This window comes from Trachurus trachurus, assembly GCF_905171665.1.
Source record: "Trachurus trachurus genome assembly, chromosome: 13".
Taxonomy (NCBI): Eukaryota; Metazoa; Chordata; class Actinopteri; order Carangiformes; family Carangidae; genus Trachurus; species Trachurus trachurus.
Window position 1 is genome coordinate 6,053,734 of NC_139892.1, and position 24,569 is coordinate 6,078,302.

At 42.6% G+C, this 24,569-nt stretch overlaps 1 protein-coding gene across 1 annotated transcript; it reads right to left on the reverse strand.

Moving 5' to 3' along the window:
* Positions 1–6,379: 6,379 nt before the first annotated feature.
* LOC310995757 (protein NLRC3-like) lies at positions 6,380–15,620 on the reverse strand (the record flags this gene model as incomplete). The annotated part of the gene is made up of 6 exons (XM_083984882.1): positions 6,380–6,960; positions 7,112–7,158; positions 12,347–12,520; positions 12,612–12,785; positions 12,900–14,727; positions 15,584–15,620. The coding sequence occupies 6 exons, from the start codon at positions 15,618–15,620 to the stop codon at positions 6,380–6,382; spliced, it is 2,841 nt and encodes a 946-aa protein (XP_083841008.1).
* Positions 15,621–24,569: the final 8,949 nt, after the last annotated feature.

Sequence of the window (24,569 nt, forward strand, 5' to 3'; positions counted from 1 at the left end):
GTGTCTCCTTTACTTCAGCCATATAGTAGCCTACAATTTGTTTGAGAGACAAACGTTTAGCTATAAGCAAACAAACATTCCCCTTTGATTTATTTCATGATTATTTTTATTCAGTTAATTTTAAATACTAACCGCTTCATTTTAATAAGTGATTTGTCCAATAGGCTACGGACCTTTTATTTTGAAGTTCTTCCGGTAGTAGATGCTGCCCTTTTATTTGTCTTGGTTTGAGTTTCGCGGGCCTCAGACAGAGGGACAATCATCAGATTTGACTCCCGTAATTAAGCTTCTCTTGTGACGGGTACAAGGTATTGTATGTTTTGAGTTTTAAGTAGTAAAATATGATTTGGTCGATTTGATGACAACAAAGTGTTTGAAAGTAGCAATATGTTTACAGTGATGGCAAAGTTAGCTTGCTAGCTAAAGTAGACAGCTATGGGCAATCGAGCTTCAACACCTTTTTCGAGTAATGATTCATTCAGGCTTCACTGACACAGTTGCTCCAGTACGACATCTAGTGTTCAATAAAATGAAGTGCAATTGAGACGTGTCATTCATTGGTTCATTGATTGTCTGAGATTTGATTTGCCATGCTCACTCTTTTCAACTAACATTGCATGGTTGTATGGTTTCAAGCTGACACAATAAAATATAAAAATTATAAAATTGACATGAAGTTACTCTGTTTCTCATTTGGCATTATCTGATTGTGATAGGCTTTCCTTATAGGCTACTTAGCCTGATATATTAGCCTCTGCTGTGAATCACATCTGAAACAAGTCTAAACAGTGTATGGCTTAAACGATGTGAAATGGTGTAGAGTATGGCAAATGTGATCTCATTTCAAAATAGAAAAGAAGAAAGGCTAGGCGCGGGATTCAATCCTACGTCTTAGAAGTCCGAGGAGTAACAGCCGGATGTAATCACGGTGCACCACTCTCCGCAACAGCCTTGCATGTGGGATGTGTTAAATATTTCTTGAGCTCATACAGTCGTTGACGCTTCAATCTTTACAAATATGCGTGTTACAACGCTTAGATTAATTAATTTCCTCTGCTCCACATATCATGGTTTAGTAATGTTATAGAATTCCTGGTACTGAATGCTACACTTTCCAACCAAATCTCTGCCGCCTCAGTTTCTGTGTGCTTCAACTCAGCTCTCACAGAGAGCCGAGACAACCAAAACATTGACGGTGCTCCGTGAATGACTGAATCAGTGAAGTGGTTCATACGTCATCCAAGTGGTTCATTCGTCACAAGTCACGTGACCAAACCACGCTTCGGCACAGTGGTTCGATACAAATGCTTCATGAGCTACCGCGCATGTGTCGGAGCCTTGGTGTCAGAGGACCCATCACTATAGACAGTTACTACTGATACTCCTCATGTCACAGTGATGTGAAGCCTCTTCTTAATGTGGAATACAATTGACTGTTTGTTAAATCTAGTTTAATTTAAATTATCTGTCCTTTAGGTTTTAGAGTGCTCGATGAAAAAGGGTTTAAAGAAAAGGAAATTCAATTTATGTTAAAATCAGGAGGTCAGCTTCTGGAAACATCAGTGTGCTTCACCATGGTCTGACTGCAGTTAGCTTCAGTAACAGCTTCTCCTTCATCGATGCTGACAACGTGTGACCTCCATGAAGAGTCATGACAGTGGTGTATTGTTATAATAACAGCATCACAAGTGACTAGCTGGTTTGTGTTGTTTACTGCCAAAACATGTTCTGACACAATCACTGTTGACCCCACCTTTCTTTATGGTCATCACAGCTGCTGCTGCTTCATCACACGCTGTCTTCGTGGATTCATCACCCAGCACATCTTCCCATGCGTCACAGCTGGTCTACAGGGATTCAGGCAGCGTTCACACAGACTCTACACAAAGGTCAGAGACAGACACATCCACCAACGCTGATACACAAAGTGTGAGTATTGATCTATTCATATAAAGTCAGATAATCCATAATTGATTTTTTAAATTCAAAAGCAAAGTACCTGTAAATCTGCTGTTTCCAAATGGAATGGGGGGAAAAAAAACTTTTGACATCAGAATCAAAATACACTCACCTGTTCATATTATTATCAATGTAACGTAGTACCACCTAACAACCACAAGGGGGCATGAACATGATTGAACAGTCATATGAAAGTGGTGTGTTCAGGTAGAAGGTCACATGACCAGGCTGGACTGCAGGCTCACTTCACTGTGTTTCAGAGTTGACTGGTTTCTGGCTCTAGTCTGAGCAACATGACTGGGAACACAGTCAGTCCACTGTTGAAGAACCATAACAACTGTAACCTACAGACTATATGAGTATAGTAGTTACAGGAGAAGCATATGGGTTAAGGTAGGAGCCAGCCAATCATCTTCAATCAAACACTATGACAACTATCATATATCGCTGTAACGACAGGACGTTCAATCTGATGTAAGGAACCAAGAGACCGGCACCTTATGATTTACAAATTAAGCACTGCACCGACCCACACGGCTGCAACAAAGGATGTAAGGAGCCAACAGAGCAGCAGAGAGAGGTGAGTTCACTATTCACTACTATTAATGATGCACAGTAGAGTCTGTTGCAGAGCAGCGTCCATGTCAGAGATTAGAAGAGTTTTTATTACAACAACTATCAGAGCTGCTCGCCTGTCACATTCACTGAAAAAGCTTCTGACTTTCGGGGTGACCTCCGTGTTATGTGGCCCACTGAATATGGCAGTAGTGGAACTCCCATCATGCCTCTGGGCTGAGCCAACGGCATCTGGATTTGATGCTGCGTGTTCATGAATGCTATGCTAGTGGATTAAATGGATGAGTAATGAGACTTTTACAGGAACCACATGGGGCTTTGAACCATGGATTTTCATCAATGACAACACTGACAAACAACAAAGATAATGTTCAGTAAAGTCAGATGCGTTAAACCTACAGTCACTGATGTTGTGGTTAATTTGTTTTAATCATAATCAGGAATCAGTGTTTAGTAGAAACTGTTTCCATTTTTACTAACATGTAAATATTGTATCGGACTACAACTCGTCAGAAATGAATATGAAAGCCTTAGTTTTTTATGTTGAAGTGTATATTCACACAGTACGTCTACTTACAGTTCTATAGTTATTTCCTCTACCAATGTGTAGACATCAGTCTGTTTTTCATTGTTCTCCACATATGCTACAGTCAGGATTAGACGTAACTATTATAAACTCTTTCTTATTTATCCTAACATTGTCATTGTATGTTGTTAAAGTAGAATTAGTGTAAAAAAAAATCCTCAAGTGTGTCCAGATGTACGAGACATCTCAGAAATACAAGTCAGTAAAAAATCTGTTCCTAAGAAGTGATTTTTTTCCCCCACAGTCCAGGTGCATGATGGGAAAACAGACTTTTGATTGAGCCGCTGGACGACCTCAGACTGCAGTGTTGTGTGCAATGTTCTGATCAAAGGTGGTTTCACATGTAGACAGATCAATGTAATTTATGATCAATAAGCATCAATGACAGTGAGGAGCTGCCCAGTGCCGTCACCATGGTGATCCAGATGATGAGTTCTAAACCTGGTCTCTGTTTTCCAGGTCTTTAAAGGTGAATTTCAGCTCCCAGATTTCCTAAAAGAACAATCACAGGTACAGTAACTCTCCTGCCTGTTGCTGAGCTTCTTCTCTTCTCCACATTCAGCTTCTCATTTATTTAGTTCAGTTTTTTTAGTTGAAACCATCTGTGGCTCGGTTCAAGGTCTCGTTTCAGATTTCCATCTGCTCTCAGTTCATGTCTTGATTTCCTCACCATCTAATGCCGCGGCCTCTTGTTTTGGTCTCAGTTGTTTTTTCTGTTTGTGTGTGTGTGGCAGCGCCGCCCTCTGCTGGTCGTTAGACGCACCTACACCTGTTTCCTCCATGTTTTTATTTCAACTCTTCTGAAGAGAGACTCTGCTTTGTGTTTGATCATACTGCACTTGTTGGGGTGGGGGCGTGGAGCCAGTGTGGGGTCTTGATGGAACAGGTGTCACACTGATGTTTCCTGAGCAGATTTGACCTCTGACCTCTATCCTCCTCCACAGATCCAGAAGTCTGCAGAGAAACCCAACCCCAGTTAGGAGCAGAGGGGGAAGGGGGGCATCACCTCAGCACACAGGTATGACCGAACATGACAATTACACATTAACATAAACAATAATGTGTGAACAACTAAACACACAACTACATTTCTTGACCCTGCCCCAAGTCTCTTTAAAGGAACTTGAGGCAGGATCAAGGAATAAAACTCATTGGTGATACAACGGCCATTGCGGCCGTTAGGGTAACTGCAGCCATTAGCCAAGCTAGTGTGGGAGCGCGCATGAACTCTCCACAGCAGTACAGCTGATGCTGTGACAGTGACACTGTGGCTGTATTGGAAACGGCATATTATACCAGTGTTTCCCATTAATTAGCCGCCACAGTTTCATTTGGGCCCGCCACAGTCTCTTACCGGAAAAAAAACAGCTTTTCACCATCTCCCATCTCTGCCAGTCAGCCCCTCCACCTGCCGTCTCTCTCGCGTGCTGGTGCGGCCTACCGCACGTACACACACGGGAGCATAGGTCGCGCTTGGCCGTTAATAAACAGTAAATGCGCTATACCGCGCTCATTGTACAGTACTCAATTTACCGCATCACCCGGAGGTTGACCGCCCAGGCATCAGGTCAGCACAGAGCCCCGAGGTAGTGCTGCTCTTCTGTCCAACACACTCCTGAAGCTTCACTTTTCATTCAAATAAACAAATGTGACTGCCACAATTAGATTTCATCACTGAGACCAACATTTATCTTCTAAAAATAATTAAACCAGCCGGCGGTAAACCTCTAAAAACCTGTGGGTAAGTTACTCAGCTTGTTTTCTTCCCCGGGACGAGGATGGAGGTTGACCAGTCGATTAACCCCGGTCCCCGGATGCTGCCTCTGTGACGGCTGGTGCTGCTCAGCTGTTGCACAGTGGCTCTCCACTTCTCCGAAAACGTCTGAGTTAATCTTCTTACAGGCGTTATTTGGATAAATTGACCACAGATTGGGAATCTAAACTGTCACTTTCTCAGATAAAAAAATATAAAAACTTAAGAAAGTGATGTTATTTCTTTACTCGCTGCTCACATGACTGTTTAGGCTGAAGGCATCCGCCGACCGCCGCTGGTTGCAAGCCAAAGCCGCCGAGGACGCACATGCAGCGTGATTTGACATCACACCCGCAGGACAGCGTGGGAAATTCAGACCCAGAATTGCAGTGCATTATGCAGCACACAGCCTTTTTGGTTTTGAACGCTTCATCACCCATTAGCATGAAAAAACTTAAAACGCATGTGTATTTATTCACAAATCCTGCCTCAAGTTCCTTTAAGTTTTATTGCCTGCCGTAGCACAGTGAAAACTATGGAAAGGAAATACAAAAATGAAAAAAGGAGATTACATTGAAAACATGAGTGAAACATTTCATTAACATAGTACAGATACCAAAACCATCAATACTTATCCCCATTCAATAGAAAATTAAAAGATACATTTATTAGATAGTGTTTACAATCATCGTTAAAACTTGATCAAAGCATATCAAAATAGTGTGGGCAGCATCTTTCAAAATAAAATAAATCCAGACATCCCAAGGAGAAATGGTTATAAATCAGAAATTGAGGTCCACATACCTTGTTCCACTTTACCAAGGGAGCTAATCATTTATATTGCCGAAGGTGCCCATCTAGGGAACCATCTGCCTCCTAATAACAATAAAACAAACTTAAACAGACCACAGCAACCAAATTGGCATACAGATAATACTTAAGTAGCCTACAATCCAAAGTCCAGAGGGAAACTTACTCAAAGAACCACAAATCCAAACAAACAAGACCCAGCAGCTCACACGCCGAGCCAACCCAAAGGAGACAAAGGACAAGGAGATGGAGGTGGAGCTTACAGGGCTCAGTAGTCTCCTCCCTTTTATACCTTGCTCGCTCAACCAAAGACTAGCCACTAGGTGCCAGTCAGAAGTAATTTACTGGCATTTTACAGACACTTGAAATAATAAGGACACAGAGGAAGCAATTTACTGTTATTCACAAACATACATTTAGGCTACTGTATGCCTTACTGAAATATTCATTAAATAATTATTTTCAAAGGATTTTTGAATTTGATGTTTGTTAAATCAAAATTTTTTTAGTCTCACATACCCCATGGAGTGCTTTCAAGTACCCCCAGGGGTACATGTACCCCCATTTGGGAAACAATGAAAGGAGTCATTTAATTCATGATTGTGAATAATAGGTTAGAGACAGAGACAGACATGTAGGAACTGAACTGTCTGTTCAACAATGAGAAGGTTTCTGTGGAGGAGACTTTGATTCACTCAACACAGACTCACTGAGGAACCAGAACTGGACCAGAGTGTAAACCCAGGATACAGAGGTTGAGTGAAGGTGGTGTTGAAGGTGTAGATGTGGATCAGTGAGTCAGAGGAGACTCTGTAGAAGGACAGAGAGTCAGCAGGACCGTCCACATACACTGCTACTCTGTCAGAGACAGATGATGATGATGATGATGATGATGATGATGATGATGATGATGATGATGATGATGATGATGAGGTGATAGGTCTCCCTCTGTTTTTGTGCCAGACACTGTAACCATTATCAGAGCACTTCAGACTCCAGGACTGATCGTTCCCTCCAAACCCACAGTCATCACCCTCTCCTTTCCTTCTGATTCCTCTGTAACTCACTGATATATAAACCTCTCCTCTCCACTCAACCTCCCAGTAACAGCGACCAGTCAGACCAGTTGAACACAGCAGCTGACACCAGAAGTCAAATCTGTCTGGATGATCAGGATATGGCTGATCCTCCTCCACAAGTGTCGCCTTCCTGTTGTCGTCGGACAATTTGATCTCTGTGTTCACTGTGTTTGTGTCGATTGTGAGTTGACAGGAATCTGATGGAGAGAACAAGACACAGCTGCAGTTATTGATCATGTGATCAGTTATTGACAGTTTGATGAAGACTCATGACGTCAGTGATGTGACAGTGTGAAGACGGTTGAATGTGCTGCTTTGTTTCCATGAATCAAAGTTAAAATTGCTTACGCTTCCTCAGACCTGGTGTCAACCTTGGGACTCCAGCAGGCTCCACCCTGAAAGGAGGAGGGGGGTCAGAGCAGCACATTCTGTCAGCATGCACACACTGGCCCTCATTTATCAAACTTGCGCAGGATCTGGTGTAGATTCTGGTGTAAATATCAGTGTACGCCAAGTGTCACGTGTGATTTACTAAAAGTGTGTACGCTGCTGATTTCGGCGTAGAACCTGCGTGGTGGTGATAAATCCGGCAGCTGAAAACGAGCGTAATTTAAATGTCACGCCCCGATATATTCCTGCTTTAGAGGCGTCGCCCTGCCCCTTTTACGACATGGAAACACGGAAGACGGCCAAGAAGACGGACTTTACTGACATTACCGCGTTGAACAGGGAGAGGGCGGCAACATTAAATATCTGGACATTGATAGATTGATAGATTTTGTGATTGATAAGCGTCATCCCGGTGGATGGAGGCTGCAGACGCGCTTGTCACCGACCACGTCAGGAAACCCAGCGACCTCATGAAATGGTCCTGCAGTTTACTAAACACAAGTGATTGAGGAGAAATCATATAGGCATATTACTGCTGCGAACGCGACTTTATGACCATCAGCACCGATGGCATGGTTCGGCTGATGGAGGGATGTGAAACACCGACTCGATCTCCCGCTGACAGGTCCCGGTGACGGGGGAAAAAAAAAAAAAACACTCCGCCGCGGAGATCAGCTGCACCTGGACAGGTAGCGGAGCTCGCCCCCCCCAAACCGGGGCTCCGCTGTCCAGCAGAGAGAGAGACTGAGGAGCCGTCTGGTCATGCTCTGGTGCAGGAGATGTTGGAAGTTTGTGTGTGTGATCTAAGAATAACAGGTCTGTCTGTCATTGACTGTTTCTGTTTACACAGCTGATTAACGAGCATCTGTCACGTCGTGGTTTTTAATTCATCTCAGTCAACTCAAAATAAAAGTCGAGTTACATTTTCAACACGGACTTGGTTGCTTTTTTTTCTTTTTTTTTGGCTACTTTTGATCTTTTTATCAATATAAACAACAACAACATGTGGTCCACATCGCTGCATTATTAGACTATGGTTTAATAATCATTCTGACACAGCAGCACTCCTTCCTGCATGTTCTACGCTGGTTCCAAATGTGCGTACACCTGGTCAGAGCTGGCGTGAGATTTGTGCGTACCGTACGCTCACGCTCAGATTGATAAATGCCGATCCTTGCGGTGAATTTGGTGTACGCAAGTTTGATAAATGAGGGCCACTGTCCCTAGCCAGGCTAGCGCCGCCTACTGGTTCCGGCAAATTTCATTTGCCTCAAACATGTAGTCAGGACACTAGCAATGCGTTTCGGTTTGCTCGGACGGACCAATCAGCGAACAGACGGGTAAGTGAAGGCGATGACGTTGAACTCAAGCGCTCAAGATTAACCTATGAGCTTAACCGGTGTATAGCACACGTGACCACCAAGCAGCAGCGATTAGTTGAAGCAAATGTAAGCAACCGCCTCCCGGAAGCAAACGAATCCCTATGGCTCGTGTTCAGACGCTATATGAAATGTAATGAAGTAAGCGGCTGATGCATCAGGCTACACTGTCCCCACAGCCTGGAAAAATATAATCCCTGTTCCAAAGCAATCCTGCCCCAAGGAGTGTAGTGACTTTCGCCCAGTAGCGCTGACCTCTGTGTTGATGAAATTATTGGAAAAAATCATCACACTCTCACTCTCCAGATCTGAACGAGACAAACTCAACCCCTATCAGTTCGCCTACAAAAGTGAACATGCACTGAAGATGTGCACTGTGGCCACACTCACACACCTTGTGTCAAAACACCTGGACTCATCCAAAGACAGACCATATGGCACAGTTTTGTTTATTGACTTCTGCTTTCAACACCATCAAACCGGACTAAAATGCATCATGTGGAGATTAATTTATATCTCATTCACTGGTACCATTGCTTCCTCATCAACTCATCACCATCTACACAAATGACTATGCTACTCATGTGCCTGACCATTATCTGATCAAGTACTCTAATGATACAGCACTACTGATGATGGAGGAGCAGCAGCCAGAACTCTGCTCTGACAGTGTGAAGCAGATGGTGCACTGGTACGAACAGAACGCCCTCATCCTGAACCCAATCAAAACATAAGAGATCATCTTTCATATAAGTTACAGAGCATAAAAAGTAATTAACAGTATAATAATATTCTTTATTAAAAAAGTTCATAAATAAATAGAGTTCATAATAGTTAAAAACTGTTAAAAGTTGTGCTGGTTAAAAGCATAAATATAATATGTACAGTTTAATAAATAAGACTATTTACAGTTAAAAGATAGATTCATATAAAGGTCTTTAAGTTCATTAAATCTGTAAAATAACTGTGATTTGAGATAAAAAGAGAGAGGAAGAAGCCGTGTTCATATGTGTAACCTAACCTGTTACCTGTCACCTGTCAATCATTTCATTCCTGTTTTACCTTTGGTGGTTAAAACTCACGAGCCAATCAGAGTAAAGTCACCGTGTAAGGGGCGGGACTAGTGCCGCAGGTTAGTGTGGGAGGTAGTGAGCACGCATGAGGAAAGAACCAGAAGCTATCGACCGGAGAGCTAAAGAGAGGAGGCATCGTGTTGTGTGGGAAGCATTAAGTTTTATCGTGGAGGTCGACTACTCGTGGTCCTGATATAACTTCTGTGTGACCTGCAAGAGGTGAATATAATGTGTATGCCTGTATTTTGTGCTATATCTAACTGTTATAGTGAACCGAGACTGAATGTGTAACGAGGTTAGCGACGTGCTAGCTAGCGGTAGCATTCGGTGCTAATGCCTGCATATCGTAGCTTTTGCATTGTGATATTTCTGAAGCTAAAGGCAAAGCTAATGCTAATTCGCCATGAGATAGTGTTGGATATTGTGGCTCAATTCGGATAATATGCTTTAAGGAGACGGACGTTGGAGAGAGAGACGGGTTTTCCAGCCGATGGCCCTGCTGTGTGTTCTTCTGCCCTATTCTGCGTTCGGCTGTGTCGTGCCGAGTCCTGCTGCTGCTGTGTGTTTCTTCCTTCGCTACGCCATTGCCCGTGAGTGTGTGTTTGGATCATCATTGCCACCGCCATTGCCATTATCATCGTGAGACTTTCATCCCCCATTCCCCTTCTACCCCTACTAACTAAAACCCTGGATTCGTGAGTACTAACATACACATGCACGTGCTTTTACTTTGTGCTCAGCTCTGAGTGAAGCGGCCATTACAGTTTTTAGGCCCCACCGCACACAAGCTTCAATAAACAGGCCTGCAACGGGTTACAAATCTCATTTAAAGTGTGTTTCATATGAATGTGTGGGCCCACAGGTACATTTTTGAGGTTTTGTGTTTTTGTGAATTAAAGAGTACTGTTTGAAGGTAACTTAAAGATTTTGAAAAAGGGATTAATATTATTTATTTTCAAGTATAAAAACAAAAGTATTTAAAAAGGTACTTAAGGTATTTTATTTTGTAAGGTATCTAACAAAAGGGTTTATTTTAAGTTGAAGCAAAGTGTGAAACCAAAAGAAAGAAAGAAAAGTCTATTTTCAAAATCTCTTTATTCATACTGTGAATAATTCTGTGCTTTTTTATTTTATATATTTTTCCTAAAATACCTTTGAATCTTATTTCTTTTGTGTCAATAAATGCCTGTGAAGGAATATTTTTGCATTTAAAGTACACAGTTGTGGTGGTCATTATTATTAAAGTAGCAAACATTATTAAAGGTACACATTCTAAAAGTAACATTAAAAAAAGTTGTATTTTTCCTACAACGAGCCCAGGCCCAGTCTCATAGTATTAACCACTCTAGCTTTATTTTAACTACATGGGACCTGGGTTACATTTGGAAACAGTAACTCTGCTCTAACCCCAATAACTATTCACAATAAACCCATCAAACAGTCTCAATCATTCAAATACCTGGGAGTTTACGTGGACAGTGCTCTTTCCTGGTAAGATGATGTCAACTACATCTGTAATAAGGTACAACAAAGGATCCACTTCCTGAGGAGACTCAGATCATTTGGAGTTAGTAGGGACATCCTACATCTGTTCTCCTGCTCCACAATTCAATCAGTCCTGCTGTACGTCTGCCCGGTCTGGTTCTGTGGTCTTACTGTTCAGATAACGGGCAGGATACAGAGACTTTTGAGAATCTGCTCTAAGATGATGGGTGACTCTGTGGAGAGTGGCTTCCTCCAGTTGGACTGAGCACTCTCTGGGGCTGGGGCTTACTGTGCTACATGACAAGTTTCATGATGCAGAAAAAACAAGTATACGTTTTCCTTGTTCCTCACTCCACTGCCAAACTATCAAACTATTAAACAACTTGCGATGATGTTTGAAACACTCAAAGATTTTGGCTTCAGTGTAAACTGTGTTGGGACGAGTCAGACTGAGACACAGGACGCCAGTTGAGTGGGCGGAGCTTCACTGTGGCCTACACCACCTCTGGATATGGTCTGAGTGATCAGATCTGATGTTATCAATCACCTGAGAAAGATGTTAACACCAGATGTGTTCAGGTGTGAATGGGTTCCTTAGAAAATGTTCCAGCTCCTCCTCCTCTATAGGCGCGTTTTTCTGGTAAAGGGAAGGGGTAGGAATCTTTATAGGAACCGTCCTCTCACTCACCCTTCTCGGTGGCCGTGTCTCCACTGCAGACAGGACTCTTATGGTGATGTGCGACAGTTTCGATCATTGTGCGGTCGTTGTGCAGCATTTTTTTTTCTGCTGTTGTTGTTGTTTTTTTTCAAGTAGTATTTCTAAGAATTTTTTTTTTTTTAATTTTGAAGTCGTTCTTAATTGCCGTCTTGATCGTCACTCAATCCCACGATCGTGTATTTATTTAGTTATTTATTTTTTACTAGGCCTACTGCTACTCACATCTTTTACTGACTTATTATCTCTTTTTTTCTGGCCGTCTCGCATTTTTTGTAATGTTGGGTTTTAAAAATGCCGCTTATTTTGGGGCTTTCTCTTAGCATCACATCCTGCTTTGAATCTGACCAATCAGCACAGCCACAGAGTAAATCTCAAGCCCCATCGAGACTTTTTCCGTCCGGCCCTGTAGAGCTTCCTGTAAACAGCCCTGTGGGGGAGGTTCCTGCAGTGGAGATACCCCCTAAAATTACCCCAAAGTACCTGCAGTGGAAACGCGCTTTATCAGACAGTGTGTGTGGCTGCAGCAGCCTCTCCATACCTGAGAGAGTCCAGTCTCCAGTTTGGATCCTCCAGCCCAGCAGACAGCACCTTCACTCCTGAGGCTCCTGGATGGTTGTAGCTCAGGTCCAGCTCTCTCAGATGGGAGGGGTTGGAGCTCAGAGCTGAGGCCAGAGAAGCACAGCCTTCCTCTGTGATCAGACATCCTGACAGACTGAACACACACAACAACACACAGGAACCTTCTGTCAACACCTGGTGGTGTGTTCAAGTGTCATCAGATAAACAGCCTGATGGATCCTCACCTGAGGGTCTCCAGTCTACAGTGTGGACTCTCCAGTCCACCAGACAGCAGCTTCACTCCTGAGTCCTGCAGGTTGTTGTTACTCAGATCAAGGTGTCTCAGACTAGAGGACTGGGAGCTGAGGACTGAGGACAGAGCTTCACAGCTTCTCTCTGAGAGGTTACAGCCACTCAGTCTGAAGAGATGATCATGAGGAATTAAAGAAGAAAGGAATTTATTATCTCTCCTATAGAAAATATGGAAGTGACTTTATATAACGATTAATAAATCCAACTATCTCTACACTTACAGAGCTTTGTCGGAGGCTTTGACCACTGGCAGCAGCCTCAGAAGAGCCTCCTCTGAAGCAGAGTATTTCTTCAGGTCAAACTCATCCAGATCTTCTTCTGATGACAGTAAGATGAAGACCAGAGCTGACCATTGAGCAGGAGACAGTTCATCTGTGGGGAGACGTCCTGATCTCAGGGTCTGTTGGATCTCCTCCACTAGAGAACAACCATTTAGTTCATTCAGACAGTGGAACAGGTTGATGCTTTTCTCTGCAGAGGGAGTCTCTTCAATCTTCTTCTTGATGTACTGGACTGTTTCCAGGTTTGTCTGTGATTCACTTTCTGTCTGTGTCATCAGACCTCGTAGGAGAGTCTGATTGGTCTCTAGTGAAAGACCCAGGAGGAAGCGGAGGAACAAGTCCAGGTGTCCATTTGGACTCTGTAAGGCCTTGTCCACAGCACTCTGGTAGAAAGGTGTCAGTTCAGGTTTGTATCTAAAGACTTTGGTCCACATGGTGGACAACAGTAGAGCCATCCAAGATGGTCTTTGTTCTATTAAGTTTAGGTTGAGTCCAGAGTTGATGAAGGTCAGATGAACATGAAGAGCAGCCAGAAACTCCTGAACACTCAGATGGACGAAGCAGAACACCTTGTCCTGGTACAGGCCTCTCTCCTCTTTAAAGATCTGTGTGAACACTCCTGAGTACACTGAGGCTGCTCTGATATCGATGCCACACTCTGTCAGGTCTGATTCATAGAAGATCAAGTTTCCTTTCTGCAGCTGCTCAAAAGCCAGTTTTCCAAGAGACTCAATCACCTTCCTGCTCTCTGGACTCCAGTGTGGATCTGTCTCAGCTCCTCCATCATACTTGATCTCCTTCACTTTGGAGTGAACCACCAGGAAGTGGATGTACATCTCAGTCAGGGTCTTGGGCAGCTCTCCTCCCTCTCTGGTCTTCAACAGCTCCTCCAAAACTGTAGCAGTAATCCCACAGAAGACTGGGATGTGGCACATGATGTGGAGGCTTTGTGATGTCTTGATGTGGGAGATGATCTTTCTGGCCTGCTCCTCATCTGTGAACCTCTTCCTGAAGTACTCCTCCTTCTGTGGGCCAGTGAACCCTCTGACCTCTGTCACCATGTCAACACACTGAGGAGGAATCTGACTGGCTGCTGCAGGTCGTGTGGTTATCCAGAGGCGAGCAGAGGGAAGCAGTTTCCCCCTGATGAGGTTGGTCAGCAGCACGTTGACTGAGGTGGACTCTGTCACATCAGTCAGGATCTCAGTGTTGTGGAAATCCAGAGGAAGTCGACACTCGTCCAGACCGTCAAAGATGAAGACGACCTGGAACTGGTCAAATCTGCAAATTCCTGCTTCTTTGGTTTCAGAGAAGAAGAGATGAATGAGTTCCACCAAGCTGAACTTTTTCTCTGACAACAAATTTAGCTCTCTGAAGGTGAAGGGAAATGTGAAGTGTATGTCCTGGTTGGTTTTGTCTTCAGCCCAGTCCAGAGAGAAATTCTGTGTTAAGACTGTTTTCCCAATGCCAGCCACCCCCTTTGTCATCACTGTTCTGATTGGTCGGTCTCTTCCAGGTGGGGCTTTAAAGATGTCTTCTTGTCTGATGGATGTTTCTGGTCTGTTTGGTTTCCTGGATGCTGTTTCAATCTGTCTGACCTCATGTTCATTATTGACCTCTCCAGCCCCTCCCTCTGTGATGTAGAGCTCTGTGTAGATCTGGTTCAGAAGGGTTGGGTTTCCTGCTTTAGAGATCCCCTCAAACACACACGGGAACTTCTTCTTCAAATTAGATTTGAGTTTACGTCCACAAAGTGCAGCAACATGTCCTGAATCAACACAAAAGAAATATGTTTCATGAAGAAAATATTAAAGCTGCTTCGCAGCAGTGGTTGGGGCCAGGAAATTTTGCACAAATTTAGGCAATTCTGAGTAACAAGAGACAAAATAGGCAGCAAAAGAACATCAGCATTACAATGTCTATTCTGCCCTGGGCTTGAACTTACAACCTCTAACACGAAGAACCAGCTCCTAACTCATTGAGACAATTGGTTGGCAGTGAAACTTGGTGTGTTGCTTCAAAATGGACTCTAGCTAGGCAGCAGCTGTCAAGGCAAATTTCAAAAATTTTCAAATACATAAATTGTAGCTTGACAGCATCATTCTTACATTGACTGCGATTTGCCAAAATTCATTGGCCATGACTCTAAAATATTGTCATTTTATTTCAGGAAGATTTAAAATTTAGCAAGAATTGGATGGTATATTTTTACAGTACTGTTTACAATCAAACGTTTTCATGCACTGTAGGCTCAATTTTTCAAATATCGAAACGCCAGGTGGTAACTTTGTGTAGGTCTGAAGATGCTCTTTAGCAAATTTGGTGACAATTGAGCAAAAATTGTGGGACAAGAAAGGTTTAATGAGTTTTACAGTTTTTGAAAAAAACAGAGCGATGGACTTCATAATTTGTACTGAGTTTAAGTGTACAAAAGTTTCAACAGTATTGGGGCTACATTTCGGTGAAAGTTGCAAAACTGTGGCACGTACCGTTAGTTTGGTAGGAATTTAAATGCTTATATTGATATGCTTGGAGTTGAGCAAATCAGGCATGGGACTGGAGCTTTGTGCAAAGCTTGGTGATTTTTCATCTGAGTCTGAGTCTGTCTAGATAAATCTTCTTACTGATCTGCAGATGCTCAGCCAGCTCCTCCTGCTTCATCCTCCCCTTAGGATGTCCCCTAAATATAGGGTCCAGGTGTGTTTGATGTTGCTGGGCAGACTGACCACTGAGAACCTCTGGGCTCTCCTGGTCCACTCTGTGGAGGAATCAGTGTCAAGTGAATCAGTACAGAGAGATAACACAAGATGGATTTTATATGTCCCTGAGGACGTTCACAATAGACTCTTGGATTTCAGTCCTGGTCCAACAACACATCATACAATAACCTGAGTCTGACTGTCAGTTACAGCTTATGTCTAATCAGCTTATTCACGTCCTCCATTAAAGCTAGGGTTGACGTTGAGAAAGATTGATCATGATCATTAACACCATTTAGGTGGGGGTTATGGCCAGTGTTGGGCAAGTTACATCCAAAATATAATACATTACATATTATTAGTTACTGTCATTTTAAAGTAATTAGTTACATTACAATATTACTGTCTCAGAATTGTAATGCGTTACACTACTTTTGTATTACTTTTGAGTTACTTTCGCCAAAATAACAGCAGAAATATGACTGTAAAGCAGTGGTTCCCAACCTTTTCTGGCTCGTGACCCCTTTTTGACATCACAAATTTCTGGCGACCCCGTCGATCAAAATGCACCAGCTCAGATATTTCTATATGCTGCAACTCAATTTAAATTTGAGAAAGTGAAAGTATAGAATACAGTTGTTTAAGATTGCGTGTGGTGTTTTAATCATAATTTTAAAAAGAATAATAATTAGTTTAAAAAATATTTTTATCAATTACTAGACATTTCAGGCGACCCCATTTGAATTCCAGGTGACCCCAAATGGGGTCCTGACCCCAAGGTTGAAAAACACTGCTGTAAAGTTTAGTTTATTGCAGCTGATAATACATTCAGTGGAGGGTGATGTAGCATAATGTGTAGGCCTCTGCAGCTACTAAAACTACGTTTTGCGGATAATCTACTAAGAGTAACTGCCTAAATAACAGCACATGCAAACCGCAGGATTGAATTTACAGTTTTACGCATTGTAATTATGTCCTTCATGGAGAGAGAGGAGAGCAGAGAGCTGCATGACCACAAACGCAGAATGAAATTTGATCCAATGAATTAATACAAAGGAGCAAATAAACATATTGATCTACGGGAAAGAAAAAACGTGGGAGAATATCTGAGAGAAAGTAAATGCGTTGATACTAGCTGTCAATCATCGGACCGGAGGTGCGCGCTACGGCACAGCGCTATGGTGCAGAGCTCAGGCCACACTCTGATTTAAAAGCCCGGGCGAGAAGGGATCAAAGACGAGGTGAAAGTAGAGGTGAGGTCTCGGTCCCGAACCCGGAGCTGAGCAGCCAGGTACTGAAGAGGGAGGTTAGGATCGCACCGTGGGCGCTGCACGGCCTGCGTAACGGCGCTTCAAACACACTGCTACAGCAGCTGGAGTGACCCAGACGCCAGGAAAAGCAGAGATGAAATAACTTTTACCACGGCATTAACTAACTCACTCGTGTTAGCGGCTCCAAGTCGACCTGTCTGGTAGATATGAATTATGCTTTCCTTTTGTTTTATGTGTTCTTTTTGTAAATGTGAGAAACCTTCTATTATGTACTCTGCTACTGCTGCGCTGATTATCACCTCCTGATCAGATGCGGACAGTTTTCACACGTTTTTATGAAAATGCGTTGTAACGCGCGTTACTTATGTAACGGGTAAAATATTACCGAAATTTTATTTGTAATGCGTTATATTACTGCGTTACAGCAAATAGTAATACATTACTGTAATTGCGTTACTTTTGTAACGCGTTACTCCCAACACTGGTTATGGCCCAATAGCGACAGAAGAGCGACAGGCACAAACAGAGCACCTTTCATAAAATACGCTGTATCTCCTTTTCTAGAAAAAAAGCAGGGATTTTGATTAAACCCAGCCATGTTTAGCTTGAGTTTTCTCAGGAATGGAGGCACGTAGAAACAAACGGTTTGTGGCCATTTGAAGCAGAAAGTTTCACCTTCCAAATGAACCACAGTATGTGTTGGTGGCAATAATATAGAATACACTATGGCTCTACAAAAATCGTCAAAAATGGTCTAAATTGCCGGTACACTTGACTAAAACTTGGAGGAGGAGCGCAGCACTCAATGAGTTAATAAGAAAAGTCTTTCTGACTGTTTTAAATTCTGACCTTTCAAATGCAGATCGCCTGAGGCTAAATTGATGACAACCGATGGAAGCCTTGCTGGATCCAGGTCCAGGTCCAGGTCCAGCAGCCTGCGGCTTGTGCTGCTGTTCTGGGCTTAAACACAACACACACAGAGCTTTGAGTGTAAATAATGATGGAGTGTTATGAGTCATGGACAGTTAGAGATGCTCATCTGACCTTTGACCTGTGGTCTGGCTCTGATGTTCCCCACACAGAGTGGTTTTAGAGGGAGGGGCTCCCTCCTCTCTGTCCTCACAATGATCCATGCTGCTGAGGTCACATCCACATCAGCTCACACACACTTTGTAGCTTCACCTGCAGAGGAAACACACGTCATTCATCTGCACAGCAGCTCATCATGTCTCCAGCTGCTCCTCCACTGATTGGCTCTTCTGCTTCATATCAGTGTCAGTTGAATGCAGTCACACAGCAGTGAGGAAGCTGCCATCAGCTGCTGTACTTCTACTATCAGTCCACTAGATGGCGTCATGAAGCTGCAGTGAAGTGAAGAGCAGCCCAGGACCATAATCTATGGACCACTGTGTTGATGTGACACAGTCTCTGTGTGGACAGCGTCCCTGTAGAAAACCACTGGATCAAACAAGCTACAGCTGATTATTACACACACAACAACTGGGCCTCAACTTATTTAACCTCACAGCTCCACTATCACAACATTCACTCATTTCACTTTAACTGGAAATTCAGAGAGAAAAACACTCTCCAGCTGCCACTGACACTTCTGGTTCAGACAAGGGTTAGGGTGAAGGGGTAGGGCTATCTCGCCCTCGAAGCGGAGATTTTTCAGGGGCACACTACAAACCGAGGGCTATGGCAAGTTTCCCAGAATGCATCTTGCGGCAACCGGCAGCTGTTTTATTTCTCACTGTAGCGTTATTACGTCATTTTTTAATATTTTTTCATGCGAGAAAGTAGCTGTTTAGATCCCCAATGTGCAGTCGGTTTATCCAAATGACGGCTGTTTAGACGTTTGCTATGATGTTTTTCGGAGAAGTGAAGCTCCACGTTGGAGCCTCCACCTGTGGAGCAGATCAACGGCTCGTCACGGAGACACCACCCCGTCCGGAGAGCTTGTCAGCCGGCCAACCTCCCGACGTCATCCGGTAGAAAAGACGATCGCTAATTAACTTACCCGCAGGTTTTTAAAGGTTTACCGCCGCGTATTTACATTCTTTTTAGGAGATAAATGCTGGTCTCATTGATGAAATGTAACAATTGTGGCAGTAGCATTAATTTGTTTGAATTAAAAGTGAAGCTTCATGTGTGTTTTGGACACAGGAGCAGCACTGCCTGGGGGCTCTGTAGCCTACATACAGAAATCACCACATTTACATCAATAAATAAATGTTTTACAATCAACCGATCAGTCTTCATTAAATTTTATTGTATTTTATTAAGTTAGCGTGGTTTTGAATAGAGGATTTGTGGTAAAAGCTCGTCACATCTGCTTATGTGAAAGCCAGCAGAGACTACTGATGACGTATGTGATTGTTGAAGTGGTGTCCCAATTCGTAGTGGCTGACTTTCAACCCTACACCTTGTAGCTCCGTTTCAAGGGCAAGGGTTAAGGGCTAGGGGTAGGGGTAGGGATGAAAAATAGAATTGGAATTGGGCATAAGTGATTGCCGTCGGAAGATATAACTATTTAAGACTTATATTAACACAAATATTCCGCTTACTTCTGCTTTAAGTATTGATCAGTATAGTTAGTATTGATCAGTGAAAGACAGTAACAGCTAGTATTGGTCAGATTGTTGCTGTTGAGGCAGGAGCCTGTGGCTCATTTGACTGTCTTTCTGAAAATCATATAGAGCTTTAAATACCCTGTGACCCCCTCAGCCCGCCACACTGAGTCCACATCAAGGTCAAGGTTTCTTTATTAGTACCAGATGGTAAATTTGTTGTGCAGACCGGAACTCAGCAAAGACATCACACATCATGACAGACAAATTACACAATAAAAGAACAAAACAATCCTAAAATAAATATAGTCATAGACAAGTGCTTTAACATCTCCCTGGATCTAAAGTTCAATATGAGCAAAGTTACCTTGTGGCCTTACTATTCAGCATTACAATTGCTGTGGGTACTAAACTACTTCTTTACCGTTTTGTCCTACCCTTGGGGACCACAAAACGACAGCCAGAATGAAGGAGCTGGAACTCATGCAAAAGATGTGAGCAGTCATTAAGAACAGAGCTGGTTTTACGCTACATCTGTGTGTCTTAAAGGGCTGTCATAGTGAGTTGAGGCTCCCCCAATTAGCCTACCAGCCCATTTGATAATTTGTTTTAGGGAATTTTTGTCCTGTAGTGACAGATTACCAAAGCAGGACACCAGGGCAAAAGATAACACAGACTAGATAAAAGCTCGATAAAATAGGGTCAGTATAGTTTTGTCAATATTAGTGGGACAGTTTCCGAAGGTAAAACAAACGCTGATATACTTTCTTACACAGTGCTTTACAATTCTTGTTAAAGGTCAGTTTGGCATCAATGACAGTCCCAAGATATTTGTAGGTCTCCACACATTCTACAGATTGACCCTGAATGACTGTGGAATCAGGGTTATCAGTCCTTTAGTGTAAATCTAATGATAGACACTCACCACAGACAAAGTCACGGCTGTTCTCCAGCAGCTGTCAGGACGAGCTCAGCGCGTTTAGTGGTTCAGACAGCGCGAGAACAGCAGATCATCTCTCCCTCCTCCACAGGCTGACTCAGGCAGTAAAGCTGCCTCCAGTCATCAGGAAGTGCCGCTGCACACAAAGAACCACTCTCTTCACGTTACCGTCACAGGAGAAAATAAACTGCGACGAAACTGTTGGTGTTAAATCTTGAACTCTGATTCACCTGTGGACGTGATACTGTTATATTACCTGGATTAATTAATCTCCTCTGCTGCACTTTGTTCCATGAAATAAAATCCCAAGTGAATAAAGAACATTTATCACACACAGACCAAAGTAACATGAGGGAAGTAAGACGCAGTAACAAAAAATGACATGTACCCAGGTGAAGTGAACCATACGGTATACTATGGAAATTATAGGCTATATCACTAACATAAAACACTCAATGGATAAGTCTGAACAAATCAGATGATAATTATAATCATATCAAGTTTTAGGTAGTCTAACAGCTATAACAGTGCTGTGAAGTCACTCATTGTACATCAGGGAATTTAATACAAGTAGATACATCAGAAGGAAACCACTTAAGTGAAATAACCAAGTCTGACTGATCTCCCAAGGTTCAGAGAGATGATGACTGAATGTGCTCAAGAGGTCAAAATGAAGAAGAATGTACAAGCAATGGAAACTCCACATACAGACAGCAAGAGATGAACTGAAGACATAAACCACAGAGTCAATAACACTTTGTATTTTGAGCTACATGTCCATGTATGAAAAAATATTATTATTATTATTATTATTATTATTATTATTATTATTATTATTATTATTATTATTATTATTATTATTATTATTACTGACCTTTAGAATAACCTCAGAGAGGTAAGATGTAAGATAAGAAGACAAGTCCATATGTGAATCAGTGAGCACAGAAATCATCAGTGTTGCCTACAGTAAAGTAATAAACAAGCAATAAACAATTAATGAGTAACAAGAAAGGCACCAGCTTCATCAACTTTACCACCATCAAGGCCAAAGTCCGTCCATGTGTCTGCTGATAAGTTACAGCCAGTGTAATAACTGCAGCTCAGGAACAAAGATAACTTTCACTTTCACTTTTTTTTTATTAATCTCACGATCACATACGGAGCACAAACAAACATTAGACAATACAAGCAATCAAGCATAGCTTCTGTCAGTTTTCCGCAATAACCAATAATTCTTTTTTTAACTTCCTAAATCATGGCGTGTGCCCTCCTAAATCAAGTCCAAACTATTTAATTACAGTTGAAACACAGATAAAAACGACGAAACCAGTTTTGGACTGAGACCATGCAGTTTTTTTTTTTTTTTTTCACACGGACATAAGAAGACAAGTCCATACTGTATGTGAATCAGTGAGCACAGCAATCATCATTGTTGCCCACAGTAAAGTAATAAACAAGCAATAAACAATTAATGAGTAACAAGAAAGGCACCAGCTTCATCAGCTTTATATGACCATCAAGGCCAAAGTCCGTCTATGTGTCTGCTGATAAGTTACAGCCAGTGTAATAAGTGTGGCTCAGGAACAAAGATAACTCAGATGTAATTTTTGTTCCTTTTTTTATACAGAAGATGTGAAAACACATCCCATTCAATTTTTTTTTTTTTTTTTTTTTTTTTACCATTTGTTATCTTGAAGCATGTTAAAATTAATAAAATCCAACTTTTCCCTTTCATTTTGCTCTGATATGCACTATGAGCTGTAAGGCTTAGACCTAAATCATGTCCAAACATAGCTGGACTCAAATGAAGGTGTAGAACCATCTCGAAGATGAACAAAATAAGTTAATGGCTCCTGAATGACCTACATGAGTGGCACAGAAAAGCGTCTGAATACTTATGTTCACGTGATATTTCAGTTTTTCTTTTTTAATTAGTTTGCAAAAATTTTCAAAATTTTGGGTTTGTGCTGTCGTCGTGGGGTGGCGAGTATAGACTGATGAGGTGAAACAGAGGAAGCTCCTACACATTGTCTTGACTTGATGTTAAATGAAAGAACATTGTTTCGTATAACCTGATGAAGGGGCAGCGACCAAAACGTTGTTCTTTCATTAAACATCATAAGTCAAGACAGTGTGCAGGAGCTTCCTTTGTTTCAATTTGTCAGCCATTCTGGTCCTCTCCGACGCACCTGTCTGCCTCTGTAGGTGTGCATATAGGTTTGAGTGTTTCATGTAGATTGATAAGGAAATAAATAATTTTATTGATTTTAACATAAAGCTGCAAAATAACAAATGGTGAAAAATTAAAGGAGGTCTTAATACTTTCTGTACCCACTGTACATACAGTCTCCTAGTCATTCTTGTACCTCATTAACAATGCAACACAGCACTGTTACATTGGCTAATAGCAGGGCTGTGGTGGCTGCACCGTCCCATAGAATCACTTTGACCTTGGAGAGAGCTTCACCTCTAGCCTCGTAAACCAGCCTCTCGCGGAAGTGCATTTCATTTCATTCCGAGGGAGAGTCTGGCCTCATCCCCATTCTAAGCGTTTGGACTGAAACCCTCAGAAGGCCGAGCCAATCAGCGTCGCCCGCTGTGATTGACACAGCACGTTGGCCAATCAGGGACCGACTGGTGCAACGCCCCGTCACTACACCAACTTGCTGATTGGCTGAATGGGGTTGTCTGTCAACGCAAATATATTAAACCGTCTTTGCTACTACTCCCGCCCAGCTCCCGCCCACCCCAAACGCTTGCAGGGGGGATGAGGCCAGACTCTCCCGAGAAATTAAATGAAATGCATTTCCGCGAGAGGCTGGTTTACGAGGCTACTTCACCTCAGCCCTGACTGGTTTTTCTTTTCCCCATGAAGTCACTGTGCAGCTCTTCATGCTCATGTGTTTCTGATAAACACAGGAAACAAAGTGGGGAAATGTCACGGATATTGATTGCTGTCTATGATAGTCAATCACACTGAAAGTAGGCTGCTTAAACATCACCTGTAGGATTGTCTCTCCCTCACTGTCACACACACCTGTGGACCACAGTGATGAGACAGGCAGAGATGAAACAGAGATAAAAACGATGAATGTTTTGGACTGAGACCCTGCAGATTGTTTGAGCCTAGTTGGAGGTAACAATTATGCCAGCAAGGGGAGAGATGCCTTTTTCTTTTTCAATAAATCTTTATTGACAATAATATTTTCAGTACAAAGGCAGTTATTAATGTACATATGAACATCAGGGGAGATGAAGGTTCATGATGTTCAACAGCGTTAACAGCTCAGAGGTTGTTATGGTGATGCACAGGGTTTAAATTTCAGGGGAGAGACATAAAAATTCAATAATTGGACACAAAATTAGGATCGCCCTCGAGTGCAGGATGAGTCATCAAACATCTGAAAGAGTTTTACAGAAGAAATACATCGATTTTTATGTAAAAAGAAAAAATTGAGAAAGAAGATAATAACTTTCGGACATGACTTTGGCAAATATGAACAGATTACTTTTACAACAGTTAAAGCTGGAAAAATAAATGTTTCATTTCATGGGACCTTTAACACTTTGGGCCGGATTTACTAAGATCTCAGATAGCGGGCGCTATATTGTTTGCGCCCGCTATAATATTGCGAGTTTGGTTAGTGCACGCAAAACAGGTGATCTACTAAGAGTAACCCGCTAAATGAAAACACGTGCAAACCGCAATATGTAAATGAGGGTTTTGCGCGTAGTAATCGTTTCCGCCATGGAGAGACTGGACAGAGAGCTGGACGGACGAAGGGACAGAATGACATTTGATCCGATGCATACAATGACAGCATGTGTTCATCTCTCTCGCGCTGTTTAGATAAATAAACACAAATCGCTACAGGGCCCAACTCGTCATATAGTGACGAACAGGCAGCAGCTGCAGCGACAATCACGCACCTATAATATGTGTGTGGATTAATAGATAGCTCAGGTGGGACACACGGATCTAAACGCTCTGACCACTGACCAGAGGGATCAAAGACGGGTGAAGGCAGCGGTGACGTGTCTCAGTCCGGGACCGGGACTGAGAGACGGAGCTGAGCAGCCAGGTGAGAGGAGAGGAAAGGAAAGGAGAGGAGAGGAGCGCACTGCAGGAC